Source organism: Meriones unguiculatus, chromosome 18 (genome assembly GCF_030254825.1).
Source record: "Meriones unguiculatus strain TT.TT164.6M chromosome 18, Bangor_MerUng_6.1, whole genome shotgun sequence".
Taxonomy (NCBI): domain Eukaryota; kingdom Metazoa; phylum Chordata; class Mammalia; order Rodentia; family Muridae; genus Meriones; species Meriones unguiculatus.
The window spans coordinates 25665844-25683753 of NC_083365.1; the positions used below are offsets into that span (position 1 = coordinate 25665844).

The 17910-nt window shown below is 42.1% G+C and overlaps 1 protein-coding gene across 7 annotated transcripts in view; it reads left to right on the plus strand.

Annotated features, from left to right (window-relative positions):
* Positions 1-17910, plus strand: part of Meis2 (Meis homeobox 2) — a 203288-nt gene that overhangs the window by 181330 nt on the left and 4048 nt on the right. For all 7 annotated transcript variants that reach the window (XM_060371782.1, XM_060371780.1, XM_060371781.1 and 4 more), the window contains 2 exons: positions 16265-16323; positions 17650-17760. In XM_060371782.1, the coding sequence (XP_060227765.1) occupies positions 16265-16323; positions 17650-17760 (170 nt within the window). The remainder of the gene's footprint in view (positions 1-16264; positions 16324-17649; positions 17761-17910) is intronic.

Genomic DNA, 17910 nt, shown 5'->3' on the forward strand with positions numbered 1-17910 from the left:
TTCTCACGTCTGTACATTTTTATAGTGGGAGTCTAAGGGCCCACTGTGGACAGTGTGGACAAAACCAGCATGGAAAAGCCTGGCCCCATCCACTGCCTGAGAGGTGACTGTAACAACACACCATTTTCTGTCCATAGTGACATCATTTTGACAATTTTTAGCACCTTGCGTTCTCTGGAACAGGGAGGGGGTAAGTGAGGAGAAAATCTTCTGATCAGGAATCTTCACAGGCACACTTAGGAAGGGGAGGAACAACGTTTGCATCCCTCCATATGTTTCTGTGTGACAGATTAAAAGCCACACAGGTATGCAGAGATGTTTAAGCCCTCACCAAGGTAGCAGTCTCCAAACGCTTTGATGTCATCTGCTTGCCGGACCCCGGGAGACTTCGCTGGGATCCAGATTCAGTTGGCTTTATGTGGCTTGCCCGTCCCTTCTGGTGTTCAAAAAAGGAAGGAAAAAGGTCCCTGCTCCTCCTTGTCCTCTTCCTTTATTGTGCGCTTTGCTTTGTTTGTTTGATTTTAAAACTGCCATTATGTGAAAGTGTAGCAAGTATAAATAATTGAGAAGATAACTCTGTGGGGAGAACACTCTCGCTGCCTTTGTGCAGAGGCAGCTCATTACCGCTCTGAGCTGCAGCATTCCATAAGAGCAATTATGCAGCATCAGTATGTCATGGATATTAACCAAGGGGAGTAGATAAGACACGGCAAAATCATCTTCTAACTTATTTAATTAAATTTATTTGGTTTTTCCAGTAGGTCTTCTTGTGTGCGGTTCCTCCGACCACTCCATGGTTGCTGTGGTCTTCGCAGGACTGTTCCACAACATTTGTTTTTTTGGCATTCTTCCTCAATTTTGTATAGACCTAAAATGTATTTATATTGGGGTTTAATTTCCACCCAAGGAGAGGTTACCCATGAAAATGGAACCATAATTTGGTCAGGAGGTTTTTATCCCTCCTAGGGCTTATATAGCCAGTTAATATATGTTAATACAGCAAAGTGAATAAAAGGTTAAATAAGTGGGTCAGGCTTGGAGAGTCCTAGAATGCTTACTTCTGCTTAAACGGAAGGAAAAGCCCGTAATGGCGCTTGCCTGACTTTCACCCCCATCATTTTAAGAATTGCTTTGCCAATCCTTCACAGCAAATAGTAATTTTAAGTGGACCAAAACAGAGCTCAGGGTGTTTGCACTCCACAGTAATGATAGAGCAGCCGTGCTCCCTGGAGTCAATAAGCCCAACAATTGAGTCATTTTTGCCTCCTGTGTGTGAATCACTGCTGTTAGCCTGAATGACAGCATTGCCTATAGAACCAGAGCCCTTCACCACATTGACCTCATCCCGGGGTAGCGGGGTTCAGAGGGCAGGCAGGTGGTGTTTAACACAGTTATAAGTAAAAGCTGATTTTGTACGTTGGAGAGTCTGTAAACAAGAAAGTGGAATTGATTGGAGGGTGGTGGGGGATGAGGAAACTTTGGTGCCCATTGAAGTACATTATCCAAAGCAACCCATGCTCATTCTCTGCCTCTCTCACCTTCTCCTTTCTCCTTCCCTGAGGCACGCATCCTCCCTGCTCCCTGGCTTCTCCCCCCTGTCGTACCGTTTATATTTTATATACTAGTATATATGTAATACAGAATACATATACATACAGTGGTTTTATTTTTCACTATGTTAACTTTTTACAGTCATTTATTTTACATGAGGAGAGGTGCATGTTAAGTCAGGAAAACGTGTGAGAATTAATGCTGTCCCTTCACCAGGTGGGTTCTGAGGACAGATCTTGGGTTATCAGGCAACCCCTAGACTTACCCTTGGGGCCCTCTCACCAGCCATGTGATGTGTTTCTTAAGACTGTTGGGTTTTTTTTTTTTTTTTAAGTTTCTAATAGTTATTTTGAAGTAAAAATTTAGTCATAGCAATGGAGAACGAAATTTTTAAGTGAGTGAGGAAATGAAAACACAAAGAAAATATCCTAAACTAAAGTCATCCCCTCATTTTCGAATGACTTTGAGAGTTCTGAGGAGCCTGTTCAGCTGGCGTGTTTGTGAGATCTCCTGGGGTCTAGTGGAGAGCCATGGTTTACCATCTCACAGGGAGGTGGGATTAAAAAAGAGATGTCTGTGGAGCACAGGGCCTGCTAGTGGCCTGCGCCTTTGAGGCTGACTTGGGGAAGAGGTAAATTCTACTTTCCGATTGATGAACGGCTCTAAAGTGTAATTTCCAAAAGAAATTAGAATGCCATAGCTTATCTCAAGAGCCTGGGACCCTAATGCCCCTGAAAATCCCAGTAGCTTGTTATGAAATGATTTGTAGCCTCACCCTCTTTTGGGGAACGTTTATCAGTCTACAAAGAGCCATGTTGTAACTCACAGCAGAAACAAGAAAACCCTTACATTTTGTTACCTTTGTGTCCATTATCCTGTAGCACGTGATCTGGGACTCTTAATTTTGAGAGACATTTACAGACACTAGTGTTTCTCCCAACATATCTGGGAGGAAATCCTTTAAAAGGCTTAATTAGCAAAAAAGATGTCCTTTCTTTTCTTCATCTCATTTTTCTTCCTCCATTCTTGTTTTCTATCCCTCTCCCCAGCACATGCACTCACAGTACCTTTTTACCCCAGTGTTAAATCTGCCCTCTTCATTGCAACCCATCACAGTGGTGACATCTCACTCCAGCTCTGTGTCATGCTGTGTTCACACACACACACACACACACACACACACACACACACACACTCTAGCCTATCAGAGTAAGAGACTCCACTTCTGCCAGAGATGTCCCCCCTCTTTTGCCTCTGCACCTACCATTTGCCTGTCTGTCTACTGCCCAGGCAGAGTCACACCTTGTACTGGGCCAGAGTCTTCACTTATTTCTCAGTTTGACGTTCATTAGAGCAGACCCAGGATGCCAAAATTATGTCCCATGTTAGCTCTGCCCAGCTTGAGGGCATGTGGTTCATCGGGGATTGAGCTGTACCATTTGTTGAGAGACGGAGAGAGAAAGGGAGAGAGAGAGAGAGAGAAGAGAAGAGATTTCCTAATGCTTCTATTGTCAGTTCTAAATTATTTCCTAGGGGAAGGAATCCTATTTTCATTTACTTGTTCAGTTGTTTATTCACCGAACATTTTATTGTGGATAGTTGAGACGGTGTCAATAGCAAAGAACTAAAATATGCTCTCTATAAGGTCAACTATGTGAAAACCAGAGAGGTAAATTACATTAAACAAAGGCTGCAGGGACCGTGTTCACTAATGACTGAGGACGTTTGGGTGTGTGTCTGTGTGTGTGCGTGCACAAGCACGCGTGCACTCACGCACACACAAGCGTTTGCATTTGTATGTATATGCACTTGAATACAGGGGCTGAAGGTTGTTGTGATATCTTCCTCTCCTGCTGCCTACTTTAGTTTTTGAGATAGGATCTGTGAGTGAATCTGCAGCTATAATCATCAGCAAATCCCTGGGATCCTTCTGTCCCTGCTTCACCAGCACTGGTCATATAGAGGCACCATGGCCTGGTTTGGCTTTTTTTATTGTTGTTTTTTTCAATGGATGCTGGGAATCCAAACTTTAGTCTTTGTGCTTGCACTGTGGCAGGCAAAAGACCCAACTCCCCAGCCCCAGGAAATGCTTCTTAATCAGATTATGCAACAAAGTTATCCCAAAGAGGTGCTCTCTGATAAGATTTTTGAATGATGTGTGGACCAGATGGCTCTGGAAGGAAGACCATCCCAGATGGAAGAAATAGTGTGGCCCTAGCTAGTTAGCATATTAACTTTAAACTGATGAATTAATCTTGGATTATTTGTATATTACATGATTAAAAAAATCTATGACAGTTAAGAAAATTGCAGCACTAAATTATTTCATGTTTAATAGATGGCGATGTTACATATTCCCCTGTGAAGACGGAGGCATTCCAAATGCCATTGTTTTTATCTGTAAGAGTTAAGTTAAACCACGCTGGGTGTACTCTAAAAATCTTTTCAAACGGTGGCACATCCAGCTGGCACCTGAAACTCTGTAGGAAATTTTAGAATCAAAGGTTGGTGTCTTCATTCCTCTGACAACGGAGGTTGGGGGAGCAAATCCGCTAACCAACCCTTTAAACTTAAAATACTTAAGGACTAAAGCAGACACAGAATAACCTCTGGTTTGCTTGGTCTCTCGTGGTTTATAAGGATATATCTGATGTCTTGTATGATTACGGGATGATACTAATATTTTTGTGGATAACAGTACCAGCGCATTGGAAACGCTTTGTGTAACATCTCTGCTGAAGACACAAGAAGCTTCCTGGGTGTCATTCCAAGCAAAAGATAATGTTTAATTGCCTTAAGAAAAGGCAATACCAGAACTTTTATATAAAAATTAGTCTTTGATGTTTAAACATCACGAATATGAAAACATTAAGGCATGTGTCCGTGAGTAGAATTATTTTTGCTTCCTGATAGGATTATGTTTTGTAATATTCTAAAGATTATTTTTATTTGCATGGGGTTTGTTGAAAGTTACTAATTTTTTTTGTTTTGTTTTAAATCTTTGATTTTAACCCCTTCGACAGTTTGTACCAGAATACGAGCCGCTTAGATAGCTAGTGCTGGGTTAAATAGGAGGAATGCCACTTGTATTCGTATTTACGATGCTTTATTTGACAGATCTTTTCCATAATAGCACTTGACTTTCGGTGTTTTACTTTTGTCGCCCCTCCCCACCCTATTTTGGGTTGAAGCCACTCGAAAGTTTAACACCTGGGAGATTTCTCACTTATGGTTCCCTTTAAAAGTGCTAAAATCTCAGCCTCCCAAACAAGAGACCAAGCTACAGTTTAAAGAAAGAAGTGGTGTCGATAAAAGGCCCCCAAGAATGTTGCCACTTTCGAATGTGTCCTCAGCAGAATCCTTTCTTTTAAGCCAGCAGGAGAAAGGAAAGGGGATAAGAGCCCTGTCCCTCCAAATGCTCTGGCAAGCGGATCTAGTCTTCTGAAACATCCCCTGCTGTTCCCAAAAGAGGGGCCCCTGAAGCAAATGAAAACTCTGGTGGGGGCATTCACATGCATAGCACCCCCCTCCCTCCTGGTGCTTTAGATGGCAGGTCCTGGAGTGATTTGGCCTCAGTGGAAGAATAGAGACTTGTGAACCATTTGTCTCCACACCTAGAGTAGGCTGAAGTGCTGCGTCTTTCACCTTAAAAGTCCATTTAAAAAGAAAAATATGGTTTATGAGAAGGACACAGTTTGGACACCATCACACTTAATGGAGTCCTTTTTTAAGTGTAACACTCCATCCCATCAATTTCTCCTCTAAATTAGTTGTCACCACCTAGAGAAAACCTGCCCTTGATTATCTTATGCAATTGCTTAAAAACGCAGTGCATGTGTGCATGTGTTTGTGTGTGTGTGTGTGTGTGTACCTTGCTTAATGCCATTACTAAAAACCACTCATGCTAAATTATTTTTAATTTATTTAATTTTATTCTATGTGAATTAGCGTGAAGGTGTCCGATCCCTTGGAATTGGCATTACAGACAGTCGTGAGCCGCCACGTGGGTGCTGGGAATTGAACTGGGGTCCTTTGGGAAGAGCATACAGTGCTCTTCACCACTGAGCCATCTCTCTAGCCCACTCATGCTACATTTAAGGCAATACAACTTGTGTCACAGCACAATGTGTCATTGTCAACAGTTTCTAAATCAGGTCGCACAGATCATCTCAGAACGAGTGAAATAGACCTCCTAGAAATAAGGCCATTGCCTGGAAGGTTTCCTTTTTATTTGACTGGCCGGCAGGACCAAAGAATTTGGAAAATCTCAAGGTATTTGAAAAGGCTGGGTGTTTTCAGAAGCGGCCAGTTTTTTAAGGTTACTACTTGAGATCTAGACCAGTCCTACTTTTATAATTGTGAAGTAGAGAGATAGTTTTGAAGTAGCAACCTGTTCCTTGGGCTTCATGCTTCTTTTGTGCTTGTCCTGCGTGGCCTCCTACCTTTTCAGCTCTAGAGTTCCACTGGCCACTTAAAGGTGACATCTAGAAGCCCAGTGGACTTCCATATTGCCACAATAAGTAGGAATTTAAAAAGCAAGCAGACAGTTTGGATCAACTGTGCGCCAAGCTATATCAAACCCAAACCCTCCAGATGACCCATCCAAATGCCCTTTACATAAGCTCCCTCCCAGAAAAGCCCAATGCAAAAGCTGTTCTGAAAGTCACATGCTATCCATCTTCATTGCTAGCCCCTTAATCGGAGTCCATCTCATTCCCCCAGTCTTCCTGCAATCTCCCTGGGTAATCCTGAGAGTGCTGATCCACCTCAGCTGCTCCATTCTCAGTAATTCAGTTCAGTTCCTCATCTACCTGGCTGTTGGAGAGGTCTTCCTCAAGAAGCACCACAGTCTCACTTCTCCATCCAATAAACCTCCATCAGAGATTCCACTCTATCCCTGAAGAACCCCACGTGGCTTGCCTGTGAACTGCCACCAGGTTCCCCCAGAACCCAGCAGAAAGGACCAGCCAATCTCAGGTTAATTACCCTCCTGCTTCTCAGAGCCACCCCAGGTCGAGCTGGTACTTTCAAGCACTTCTTTATTTTCTCCCCTTCCATTTGTTTGTATATTTGTTATTAATGATTTATTCGTTTTTATTTCATGCGCATTGGTATTTTACCTGCATGTATGTCTGTGTGAGGGTGCCAGGTCCCCTGGAACTGGAGTTACAGACAGTTGTGAGCTGCCATGTGGGTGCTGGAAACTGAACCTTGGTCCTCCGGAAGAGCAGCCAGTGTCCTTGTTTTGTTTTGAAATTCTCTTTTACACTGGTTAAACTCTTACCTTCTAAGAATCTGGTTGGGTTTTTTTTTTTTCTTTTTTCTTTTCTTTTCTTTTCTCTTCTCTTCTCTTCTTTTCTTTTCTTTTCTTTTCTTTTCTTCTGGTGTTAGAGAACAAGTGTAAGGCCTTACACATGCTAAGCAGGCACTCTGCAAGTGTGTTCTACCCCTCTCCGATCTCAGCTGCCTCCTTGCTCTGCAGCCCCTTGCTAGCCTTGAGCTCACTATGTAGCCCAGGCTGGTTTGGAATTTGTTGTCCTCCTGCTTCGACTTTTTCGGTGCTCAGATTATGAGCATTTATGCACCGCCACTTCTGGCGATCAGCCCATCTTAGGTCACTGGTTGATCCCATTGCACTAACATACTGGCGATAGGTGTTTATTTGCAAGAACTTGTGTGTTCTCGAACTGTGACGTCTTCAGTTTGTTTTTGTGTGAATGAAGAATACAAACCTCCAAAGGCACGGTATGCATGTTAAATGCTTACGTATATTTACATACATTGTCCATATGTCATTAAATTTGGTTTAGGATAACTGCAGAATGTAGATGGCTTAGCAATGGTGACACATGTACAGATTTTTATGACCCTTGAAATTATTCCTAATAATTGTTTCAGGGTTGAAAAGAAATGAGCAAGTAGAGTGTAAAGCCCATTTTCAGCTCCCCACCCACAAAGCCAATTACTGGGAGACACACACACACACCTAGAGGACACAGCTGCTGAATAAGAATGACCATGGACGAGAAAGCTAGTGCTCAACACATTTTGATTAGCCAAAGGATAAACCCAGGAATCAAGCTAAATAAATCCCCATTCCCTCTGAACACAAGAAAAGAGGGAGAAGGGCACTAGAACAGAGCCTGACTGAATGCAAACAAGCTCTCTCTCCCCTCTGTGCTAAAACAGCCCCTCCCACCATTTCAGCCTTCCACCTCTGAAGGAATAAGTATAAATCGCCCAGAATTAACAAAAGTGAATCTCTATCTCTGTTTTTATTTTCTCATCTTCCTCTGGAGTGGCACAGAAAAATCTAGATAGCTGTTACAGAATCTGTCCCTGGAAAAGTTTATTGCCATGCACCTGTATGCATGCACACACACACAACGCACGTGGGTGCCCAAAGAGCTGATGAATTCCCACTGTCATACAACTGACAAGGTTATGATGACTTCTTAATGCTGCTATTCCATGCCCCACTCTCTTGATGGGGACTTCTAATGGACAGGATTACCGTTGAGAACAAAATGAGACCTTTGCAACCAGTTCAGTTCTCAGTCCAAAAAAAAAATGCACATGGCTTATTTTGTTGTTGTTGTTGTTTTATCTTTTATATGTCAGTATAAATCAGTAGTAATGAAATCACCACTATGGCATCTTGGATATTGCATTTGCTAAAGCCTTTCTGGACATTAAGTCAACTTTCGGTGATTGATATTATAGATAGCAGATAAACATTTTTGATGCATTTGTTTGCTCTCAGATGGAAAAAAATAAAAGGCAAATCTTTTCCTTTTCTTTGATTGAATGAGTGCAATGCCATTGGAGAGGGAAAGGTTCAAATGTGGCCGTCATAGGTTGGTGACACCAAAAAGAGAAACTCACTTAGGGTAAAATCTGCTGTCAGGAAAAAAAAATGGAGCCTTCTTTCTGAACTCGGGGACGTGCAGTTCATGTGCGCTTGCTTGCAGAGGGTTGCTACAATAAGGCTTCTTTCATACAGGTGTGTTTACGCCTCAGGCTTCCTGGCCACAGTCCATTCCATTTACAGAAGCTGAATTAAACAATAACTACCGCTTGCAAAAAAAAAAAAATGGTAGAGGTGTGGGGGAAAGGGAGGGGGAAAGGTGAGCGTCAAAGGAGATGCCTGAGAGCTTTGTTAGGGCCAAGAAAAACCCTGTTGCAGTTGTCAGAGCTTGTTGATGTTGCTGGGAACGGCACTTTTTTTTTTCCTGGATTTTGTGGTTCTGCCTTAGGAAAGAAAGTAAAATAGAACGGAAGAACAAAGTCCCACTCTATAAATCAGCAGCTGCTCCTTGCCAGATCAAAGGAATGACATTTTTGCTCCTGGACTTCTTGTCCACTTGAGGGCTTGACAGGCAGCTAACAGCTGGCCCGCTCCACTGTATAAGGGAATCAGCCTACATCTTCTTCCAAGCAGATGACAAGCTAATCAGAGACCTATCCATAGTCCAGGACATGTGAGTGCACCTTGACCTCTTCCAACATCTTCCAACATAATTGCTAAAGAGTTCGCCGCATTGGGGGCCAGTAAATTCTTAGGTGACTTCCGCTGAGAAGCAGAATCTGAGATAACACTTCAGTCGAAGGTCATCATGAATGCTTTAAAAAAAATTTTTTTTTTTACAAGATGTGTTGGGATCACAAGATTCCTCATGTGAATTAGCCCATGTGTGTAACATAATGGGAGCTGGCTGGTGAATGAGGGCAACCGATTATCAGGTGAGACCGGGTAATTTTCAAAGCCTTGTCAGAGAGATACACCAGAGCTGGGAACTGTCTCTTTGTGGGCTGATGGAGTGGCGTGAAGTTATAGATCTATCTTCTACTTCTGCAGAACGTGGTTTTCAGGACTGCTCTAAAGTGTACAGCTCTCCAAAGCTGAAGCTTTAATGTCAGTAGTAGTAAAACATTCAAAATAATTCAGTTCCTCGTTGATTTCTATCTGTAATAAATCACGTACAGGATGAGGTAATATGCTATAGCTTATGTCTATTGGCTTAGTGTCCTGTCTTTAAGAGGGTAGATCCTAGATATGAGGAGCTAAGGAAATTGGAGTGTTTTCTCCTCCCTTACTTTCAGGTAGCTCTGAAAGACCACTTTTGTGAAAAGGTGATAAATAGCCACATGTGAATAACTTTGATGGCATTCTGTAAACAGCACCTCAAAGTCGGGACCTGCTTGGATGCTTGTTACCTGCCGCTTGGTGTGGGTGTGCTAATGGAATTGTGTTGGTTGTGGCTCAGCATTCAAAAAGAAGTAAAAGAAAATTCCCTGTGTAAGGGGCAAATTCTCATATACTTTCATTAAATAAGAAAATTAAGCCAGGTGTGGTGGCGCACACCTGTGATCCCAGTACTCTGGGAGGCAGAGGCAGGTGGATCTCTGTGAGTTCGAGGCCAGTCTGGTCTACTAAGGGAATCCAGGACAGCCAGGGCTACACAGGAAACCCTGTCTCGAAAAAACCCTAATTAATTAATTAGTTAGAAAACAAAACTACAATTGTCCGTAGAAATTTCAGTCAGAGAAAATGCCCAATTCTCTCCATCACCTTCAACAATTCTTTTAAGACAATATATATATATATATGTATATATATATATATATATATATATATATATATATATATATTATGTGTTATTGAAGTTCAAAAAGTACAGAAGTAGGTGGAAAAAGCCAAAGAGCAGTGTGCCGTCCTCTCTTAAGGGACCCTCTATTGACAATTTCCACAAAAACGTTTTATTGTCCCAACTTTTACCTTAAGAGATACAGATGAAGTAAAATAACAATTATAAACTGTTTATTATCCAAGGCAAGTGATTAAAAGACTCTTTAGATTTGAGACACTTAAAGAGATATTGTTCGTGTAATGTTTGCAGCCACGAGAGTCACAGTTAAGTCTTGAACTCCACAACTTTCTGTTCTTAGGCAGAGCGCTGAGATGTGGGATGGTACTTACTACCAGGCTTCCCAAACATATGTGTGCAGAGGTCACGCAGAGAACCTTGCAAATGCAGATCTGGGAAGAGCAGTGCTAGCTGGGGCGCTAGGATGTGTCCACACCTCTAGCCCTCTGGAGGTCTTCTGGAAGCTGCTGTTGCTGAGAACTCAAGGGGAGGGAGGATCCAGAGAGCCATTAAGAAGATACACTTGCAAATGAGCCCACTCTGCAACTCCGCCTTCAAACAGATGCTTCTTCTGGTGTCTAAAATCACACACACACACACACACACACACACACACACACACACACACACACACAATTATGTACTCACATTAAACTCTGATCTCTGCAAAGCCCCTACCAACAGGTACATGCTACTTATAGAACCAAACTGCATTCTCAACCTGTTATCAGCCCAGTATGGATATTTTTAGTAGTCACCATCTATTCTTCCTTATTTATCTATAAGGGAGCAGAGCTTCTTAGGAACATTGATTAGGTGCGTTCTGACCACAGGCTAACATTTAACGAGCCCTTACTACATACCAGGCAGGATGCCAAGAACTTTACATACATGATCTCCATTGGTCCTCCAAACAGTCCCGGCCAGGTTATCTGCTAGTTGACAGACAAGAAGCACAGTGATGCTTAGGAAAGTTACAGAGAATGCACTCGGGTTTATTGTTGTGTTTCTCTGTGCAAAAGGTTTAAAATGTGGGATGATATCTTAGGAGGTATTTTTGGTGAATAAGTTACAGAGGCCCTTGTCACTTTAGGGGAGAGTTAGGTAGAGCGCTGGCAGCCCCCAGAAGACAACCTGGAAAAGAACTGTCGCCCATTTGATAACTTTGCCCTGGGCCTTTTGTGTCAGCATGAACAGTCTCCCAACTCAAGGCAAATTCATAAGGCTACAAGGGTGTTCAGGCTTCCACTCAGACAGCATGATTTCATATTGTAAGTGTATGGGTATTTATTTCACATGTTTTCACAGGTGTGGGCAAACCTAATATTCTATCCAGTTGTAATTACACTGTAGCTCAGGGACATTAGTTATGATCTGTGAATGTGTCCTAAAGTCATACATGAATCTCATTCATTTACCTCACTTTGCCCAAAGTATTCCTCGAGAAAAGATCTTGTGTCTGAACACCAGTGAAAACCTCGGGTGTGTGCAGTTTGTTAAACCTGCCGAACCACTGATTCAACACAAGACTAGCACAAGAATAAAACGTGTGTGTGTTAATCTTAAGAAAAAAATAAATAAAAATGACTAACTGATTTCCCAAGGTTGAAGTGTCACTGAAATCTGCAGCAGCAGCGCGCTGGTAGACAAGTCCTAAAGTTAGGCAAAGTGGAGAGTAGGGCTTTTTTTGTTTTTTTAATCAGTCCTGTCACCAATCTCCCGACTACACCTTTTCCAATCTGATCTGATCCCTTGTCAACAGTTCAAGCCTCTTCCTTGACAACACCAATCCAAGTGAGAGCTTCAAATCCAGCCATCCTTGGAGTGTTCAGGGCTGGCTGCTTTCCAAGCAACCGCAGGGCAAGAGACCTGTGCTTTCTAACAAAAGGAATGCTGCCTGCAGGAGTGGGTTACCAGGTGTGGCCAGAAGTTAGTGAACCAGAAAGAAGGGATTTTTCAGCCATTTAAAAGGCGTGGGGGAATCTACCAACAATCAAGAATGACACCCAAGTTTACTCCCATCAACCTGAGCTATGCTTTGGAGTGAAAAGTCTTTAAAAGAAAACTCAGTGGTCAGATTTCAGCGGGTGGGGGAGCATGCAGAGCTGAACTATTTCCTGAAGTGATGGATGGTGGGCTCCAGAAAGAATAGGTAAGGCTTCTGTGATTTTTTTTTTTTTTCTGTCTAGAGTGCATTCCTTTAAATCTACTCAGGGTTTTTTGTTGTTGTTGTTGTTGTTGCTGCTGCTGCTGCTGTTGTTGCTGTTGTTTTTATCTCTGAGTTGACTAAGAGATTCTTAGAAAGTCACTAAATTTATTTCTATAATTAAGTTATTTTAAGCTAAGAGTCTTACTTAGTATATAAATTTACAGGATTATACATACTAATGCATTTTGTATTTAAGTAAAATTTAGAGATGCAAATAGTCTCAGGAGACTCTCTTAGAAGCTTTTGTGTGAGCCTGGGCACTACATGCTCAATACAAATCGATAGAACTAGTGTACTTTGGGGTACTCATCCCCTAGGGAGTCACTAATGCAATTATCTGTAGCCCTTAAAAAAAGTCACAGTGAGGCTAGTGAAAATTTTTTAAGGGAAATCTGGAGAAGACACTAGATTTATTAACACATTTTTCCACACAAGTTGTACAATTCAGAGTTTTAAAGACCTGTTTAACATCTAAGGAGACTTTATAACTTAGGTTAAATTGCTGTGCTAATACAGAAGTAGATTGTCTGCAACTTCAAAATCATTCTGGGATGACATTAAAACTTAGTGAGTTTTTTTTTTTCTTTTTTCTTTTCTTTTTTTTTTTTTTTTAATATCAGATACAGATGAAAAACCTAACAGTCTTTGGATTGGAAATAACTTGTGGGGGTTTTCATTAAAGTTGGGTGCAGCTTGCTGCATTTTGGTTAGTTGGATGTCTTCAGCAATTTTTCAAATGTTTTGGGTTTGGCAAAGTCCAAAATGTTTTTTGCCAAGACCCTCTTTTCCCCTTATTTTTTAAACCCGTGTGAAATGCAGGGATAACTTAATCCATATGTGTCTGATTCATTTACACTTAACTCATCAAAATGTTATTTTGTGAGACCCATTTCATATCCAAGAAACCTTTTGAGCCTTTTAAAGACAAGTCTTTTGTCTTTGAACAAGGAAGTTACATTTTTCCATATGAATTGAGGACTGGTGTTGAATGATTGGAGATGAGCTGTTTTTGTTTTTTTAACTTAGATGCTTCAAAGTTTAAGCAGAATCAAAACTTGATATTTTGTTTATTATCTTCATCAAGGAAAGGTCATTCTTAAAATATAACCAGAGGAAGTGAAAGAATTCATGTCAAATCATCTAGGGGAAGGAACATATATGGAAAGTTCATTTTTGGAATTAACAAATAAAAAAAAATCATTCCCAATTTCATTTTCTTTTCATCTGAAAATTAAATGGCTCCATTTTGTATTTATGAGAGTATTTTCCAAAGGGTAGGTCATCAGCCAGCATGAGGGAAGTGGAGAGTCATTTTAATTTTTAAGATCACAAATGTTCATAAAGTAAATACATTATTAGTTTTAACAATAGTGTGTATGTGTTAATAAGCTATCCTGAGATTAGGGCAGTTGACAATTGGCAGGAGTTGTACATTCAGAGATTTCGGGGGTGGGGGCGAGGAACAAGAGCAAAAAAACGGGGGCCCATATGTTTTCCAAATCCTGTATGATTTGAAAGAATGCATTGGAATTATGAAACAGTACTGGGACGAAAAACACTGAGAATGAAACTTCACAGAGGCTGCGTGGAGCCCCCATGAGAATATGAAGTCTTCCATGGCCCTCTGTGAAAGGATTCTTCCCCTCCCCGTGAAGACCTTTCTTTCAGCCTCCTCAGGAGCAATGAGCAAAGAAAGGCTATAACTGCTAGTTGCACATGCCGTCCACGCCATGGAAACTAGCTGAAAATGCGATGCTGGAGTGACACTGCCAAGTTCAGTGCTTCTATAAAGACCTGCTAGCGCACAGAAAGCTTTTTCTAAATGTTCTGTATTGTTGGATCACCCCCATTGAACAACCTTTTGAGAGGACCCCCATTTTTACTAATGTAAACATTCTGATGAGTATCCAAAGAAATGACCTTTGAGTGAACCTCTAACCTTCCCAGTAATTATTTGTTTGAAGACAGTGTGGAGTTCTCCTGCTGAGAACTAAGAACCATGATGCCTTGCAGCCCTGTGAGTGAGAGAGTGTTTGAGGGAACAGCGGAGAAAAGCGTAAATAGGGGAACAATCTCCAGATGTAAATGATAAAGAAACAAAAGGAAGGAAACTTAAGGGGGAGGGGGCGGAGATAGCAGTTTGTTTCACCTAAAGGGTTAACTTACAGGACTGGCAGTGTAGGCAAAGAGGAAGTCCCCCTCTCTCTACCAGAAACATGGAGACAGACTGAAGAAGCCTGCCCTGGGCATCTCTTGGTCTGAAATGTACCCATGAGAAGGGGGGTGGAGGGGAAGGAGACCTCCTAGGCCTCGGTCTCAACAATAATATGGTGGGGATAAGTTCAGGGAACAGGTGGGCATAAAGACATAACTTCAACTGTCCTTTTAATTTTTTATTTTTATTTATTTTTTGGTTATCTGAGCATACAGTAGCCTGGCACATCCCTCCCCAAACCCAATGGGTGGAACCTTTTTTGACAACTGTGACGGTGACATCCTTTTTAAAGTCCTACCGAAGTTCATTGTTTTGCAAATAGAAAATATGCAAAAGCCCCCTTTGGTTTTTCTCCTGGCTGTTATTCACCAGCCTGACTTGTATTCTTACCTGAGGAGACTTGTGTGGGCTCACTGTCCTCCACCAAGGGACTTAACTGCCAGTGCTTGAGAATTCTTCAGAGAGAGATCTCTCAGGTCCTGCCTGGAGCCCCATGTAAATGCATTAATCATTAAGCCCCGCCCCCCATATGGTTAAGATTTGAAAATGGCAATGTTGAAAAACAAATGTTATCAATAAAACACATTTTGAAGGACCAGCTAGCTGTACGATCCCTACCACTGGCCCCTCCCCAGAACGAATGCAAGGCCGCTGGATCTTTCCCAGGAGTTCATACGTGTGGGGAAATACCATCATTAAAAGCTCTGGGACAAGGGTAACTCGCAAATGGTGGAAAATTGTTTTGTTTTTATTAAATTTGGAGAAATAAAGGAGATTTCTTATTGTCTTACCCTGTTTGTACATGAATATTTGATGGGCATTATTAAACATTAAAGTAACATGAAGTAGGCACTTATTTTTGGATTTTCAACAAAATTAGATCCAGGCTTCTTAGACAAAATAACCGCTGCTCCTTACATTCCCAGGAATCAGCAACCACCTGATTTGAAACTATTTCCCGGGCCCTAATATCAACCATGTGGATTTGACGCTGGCTTTCGAGTGGGTTGAAAGGTGGCTGAGTTTATGGTTGGCAGTTAGCTTATCCAGTGCCCTGGGTGTCCCTGCTTTGGCTGCAAAGGCCGCCCCCAGCTGGCACTGACCTCTGAGTGACCCCTAACTTTACAGGCTTAAGCTGCAGGAGTTGCCCGAAGACCAGAAGTCTTTGGGCCAGCACTTATTATTGCTGTGTTGGTGATAAAACTTCAGACAGCCTAATTGATGGCTTTGCTGACCTAACAATACCTTGTGAAAGCCGAGTGCCTGAGCCTGGGCTTCATTTATGGCCAGCTGCAAGGGAATCTGAGTCTCCCTGGGATGAGAAGTCCAGGGAAAGGGGCAAAAGCTTCCATTCTGTGCGCTGCAACTTGGTTCCTACTTGTTCCAAAAGCAGGCACACAAGCAGAAAGGCAACGCCTTTTCCTGGAGAACTCATGTCCCTCTCTGAAAATCAGTAGCAAGTTGGCTTGGTGTTGGCCCAGTCAGCTGGTTTTGCACATTGAAGGGCAAAATTGCCTGTCAATCAAGTAGATGGTTTGCAGTAGATATTGGTCACTGGTGTGGCCTCCACAGTGCTCGCAAAAGCTTTTCGCAGAAAACAGAGACTGAGGTTGGTAACTGGATGTCTTTCTTCCGTTTCAGGTTTATTAACGCCAGGAGAAGAATAGTACAGCCCATGATTGACCAGTCAAATCGAGCAGGCAAGTTCTAACACCTATCTATCTATAGCCACATCCCACGGGCACAAATCCTCAAGTCCTCCTCCAAGACTCTGTCTCTTCACCTGGTAAATAAGTACTTCCATCAGGCATTCTGGGAGAATTTTTTATTTAACGTCCCCAGAATTCTGCTCTAGGAAGCAACTTCACTAATTGGTGCTAATTGGAGATTTCCCACCCCGACTCTACTGAAACCGCTTTTGCTTTTCTTCCTGAATTGGTAATTGGGCACAAGTATTCGTGCCACAAGCAGTTTGTTTGACTGTGAACTCTGGAATTACTCCTTGCCTGTCTGCATCCAATCATTAGCACACTCTCATTTTCTTGTTACCCACAACTCCTTGGTGTGTGCTTTGCCCTCCCCGCTGGAACATACACAGTTAAACTCATTGTATCTATTCATTTGCCTTGACTATTCATAATATTCTATTAAAGCCTGACATGCGTTGCCGGCATTATTTTTTTATTAAAAGATTATTACCTTTGTTTAAAATGCATCCCATCCATCCCACTGAAATACATGTGGGGTTTTTCTCACAATGTCTCTCCATTTCTCTAAAACAGTTATTATACGGAGCTGTCAGAACCATTCCCATGTACTTCTGAACGTTTTGCTCTGAAATGGGCATGCCCTTAGTTTACTAAGGAGGTCTCCATGAAAAGGTTTATAAGAACAAAAATCAGTTTCCCTTGCAATGATTGTGCCACTCACAAGTGTGTTGAACTTGATGGGCACTCAAACTCTGGCCTTCATTTAAATTGCAAGTACTCCTCTTTCAGAAAAATTTCCTCAATAATACTAAAACGCTACTCTATTTCTGAAGGCCAGGAGGCCAGTGGCTGAAGAATGTCAAACAACCGTAGCATCCTAGTTTCACGTTTGCATGTTTTGATGTGGGTAAAAAGGGAAACATTTCCTCCAGTCTATTTTACCTTATAAAGATATTCAAATTTCTAATAGGTCTATCGACATGAAATTTATTATTAAGCCTGTAGAGATGGCAGAAAGTCAAACCTCCAACTGAAAGGCTTCTTGCAGTATTTGCTGGTTGCCTGCCCTTCACTTTTTCAGCCTTCTCCATGATCAAGGGATAAACAAAGGCCCCCTGAGGCTGGCCGGCCTACCATGCTGGTGAAAGCCATTCCCCCATACCTTCTCTGAATCCTTGCCCTCCTCATCTCAGCCGCCATCTTTAAAATGCCATCCACATTGTCTGTGACATGTCCTTGATACAGCGGGAACAATTGCTGATTGTTTGGTATATCTTTTCTTCTTTCTCCTCTGTGTCCTCGAATGACTACAATCAGGTTTTCTTCTTGATCCTTCAGTGAGCCAAGGAGCAGCATATAGTCCAGAGGGTCAGCCTATGGGGAGCTTTGTATTGGACGGTCAGCAACACATGGGGATCCGGCCTGCAGGTAAATATCTTCATCCTTCCTCTCTGCATCCCCAGGAAGTGTCATCTTTTCCACCAGCCTTTCTCATCCACTCCACACCCCCACTTTCAGGGTGGGTTTAACATTTGCCTGCTGCCTGCTCTGCTTGCTTTCTTGATATTGGGGAGGTGG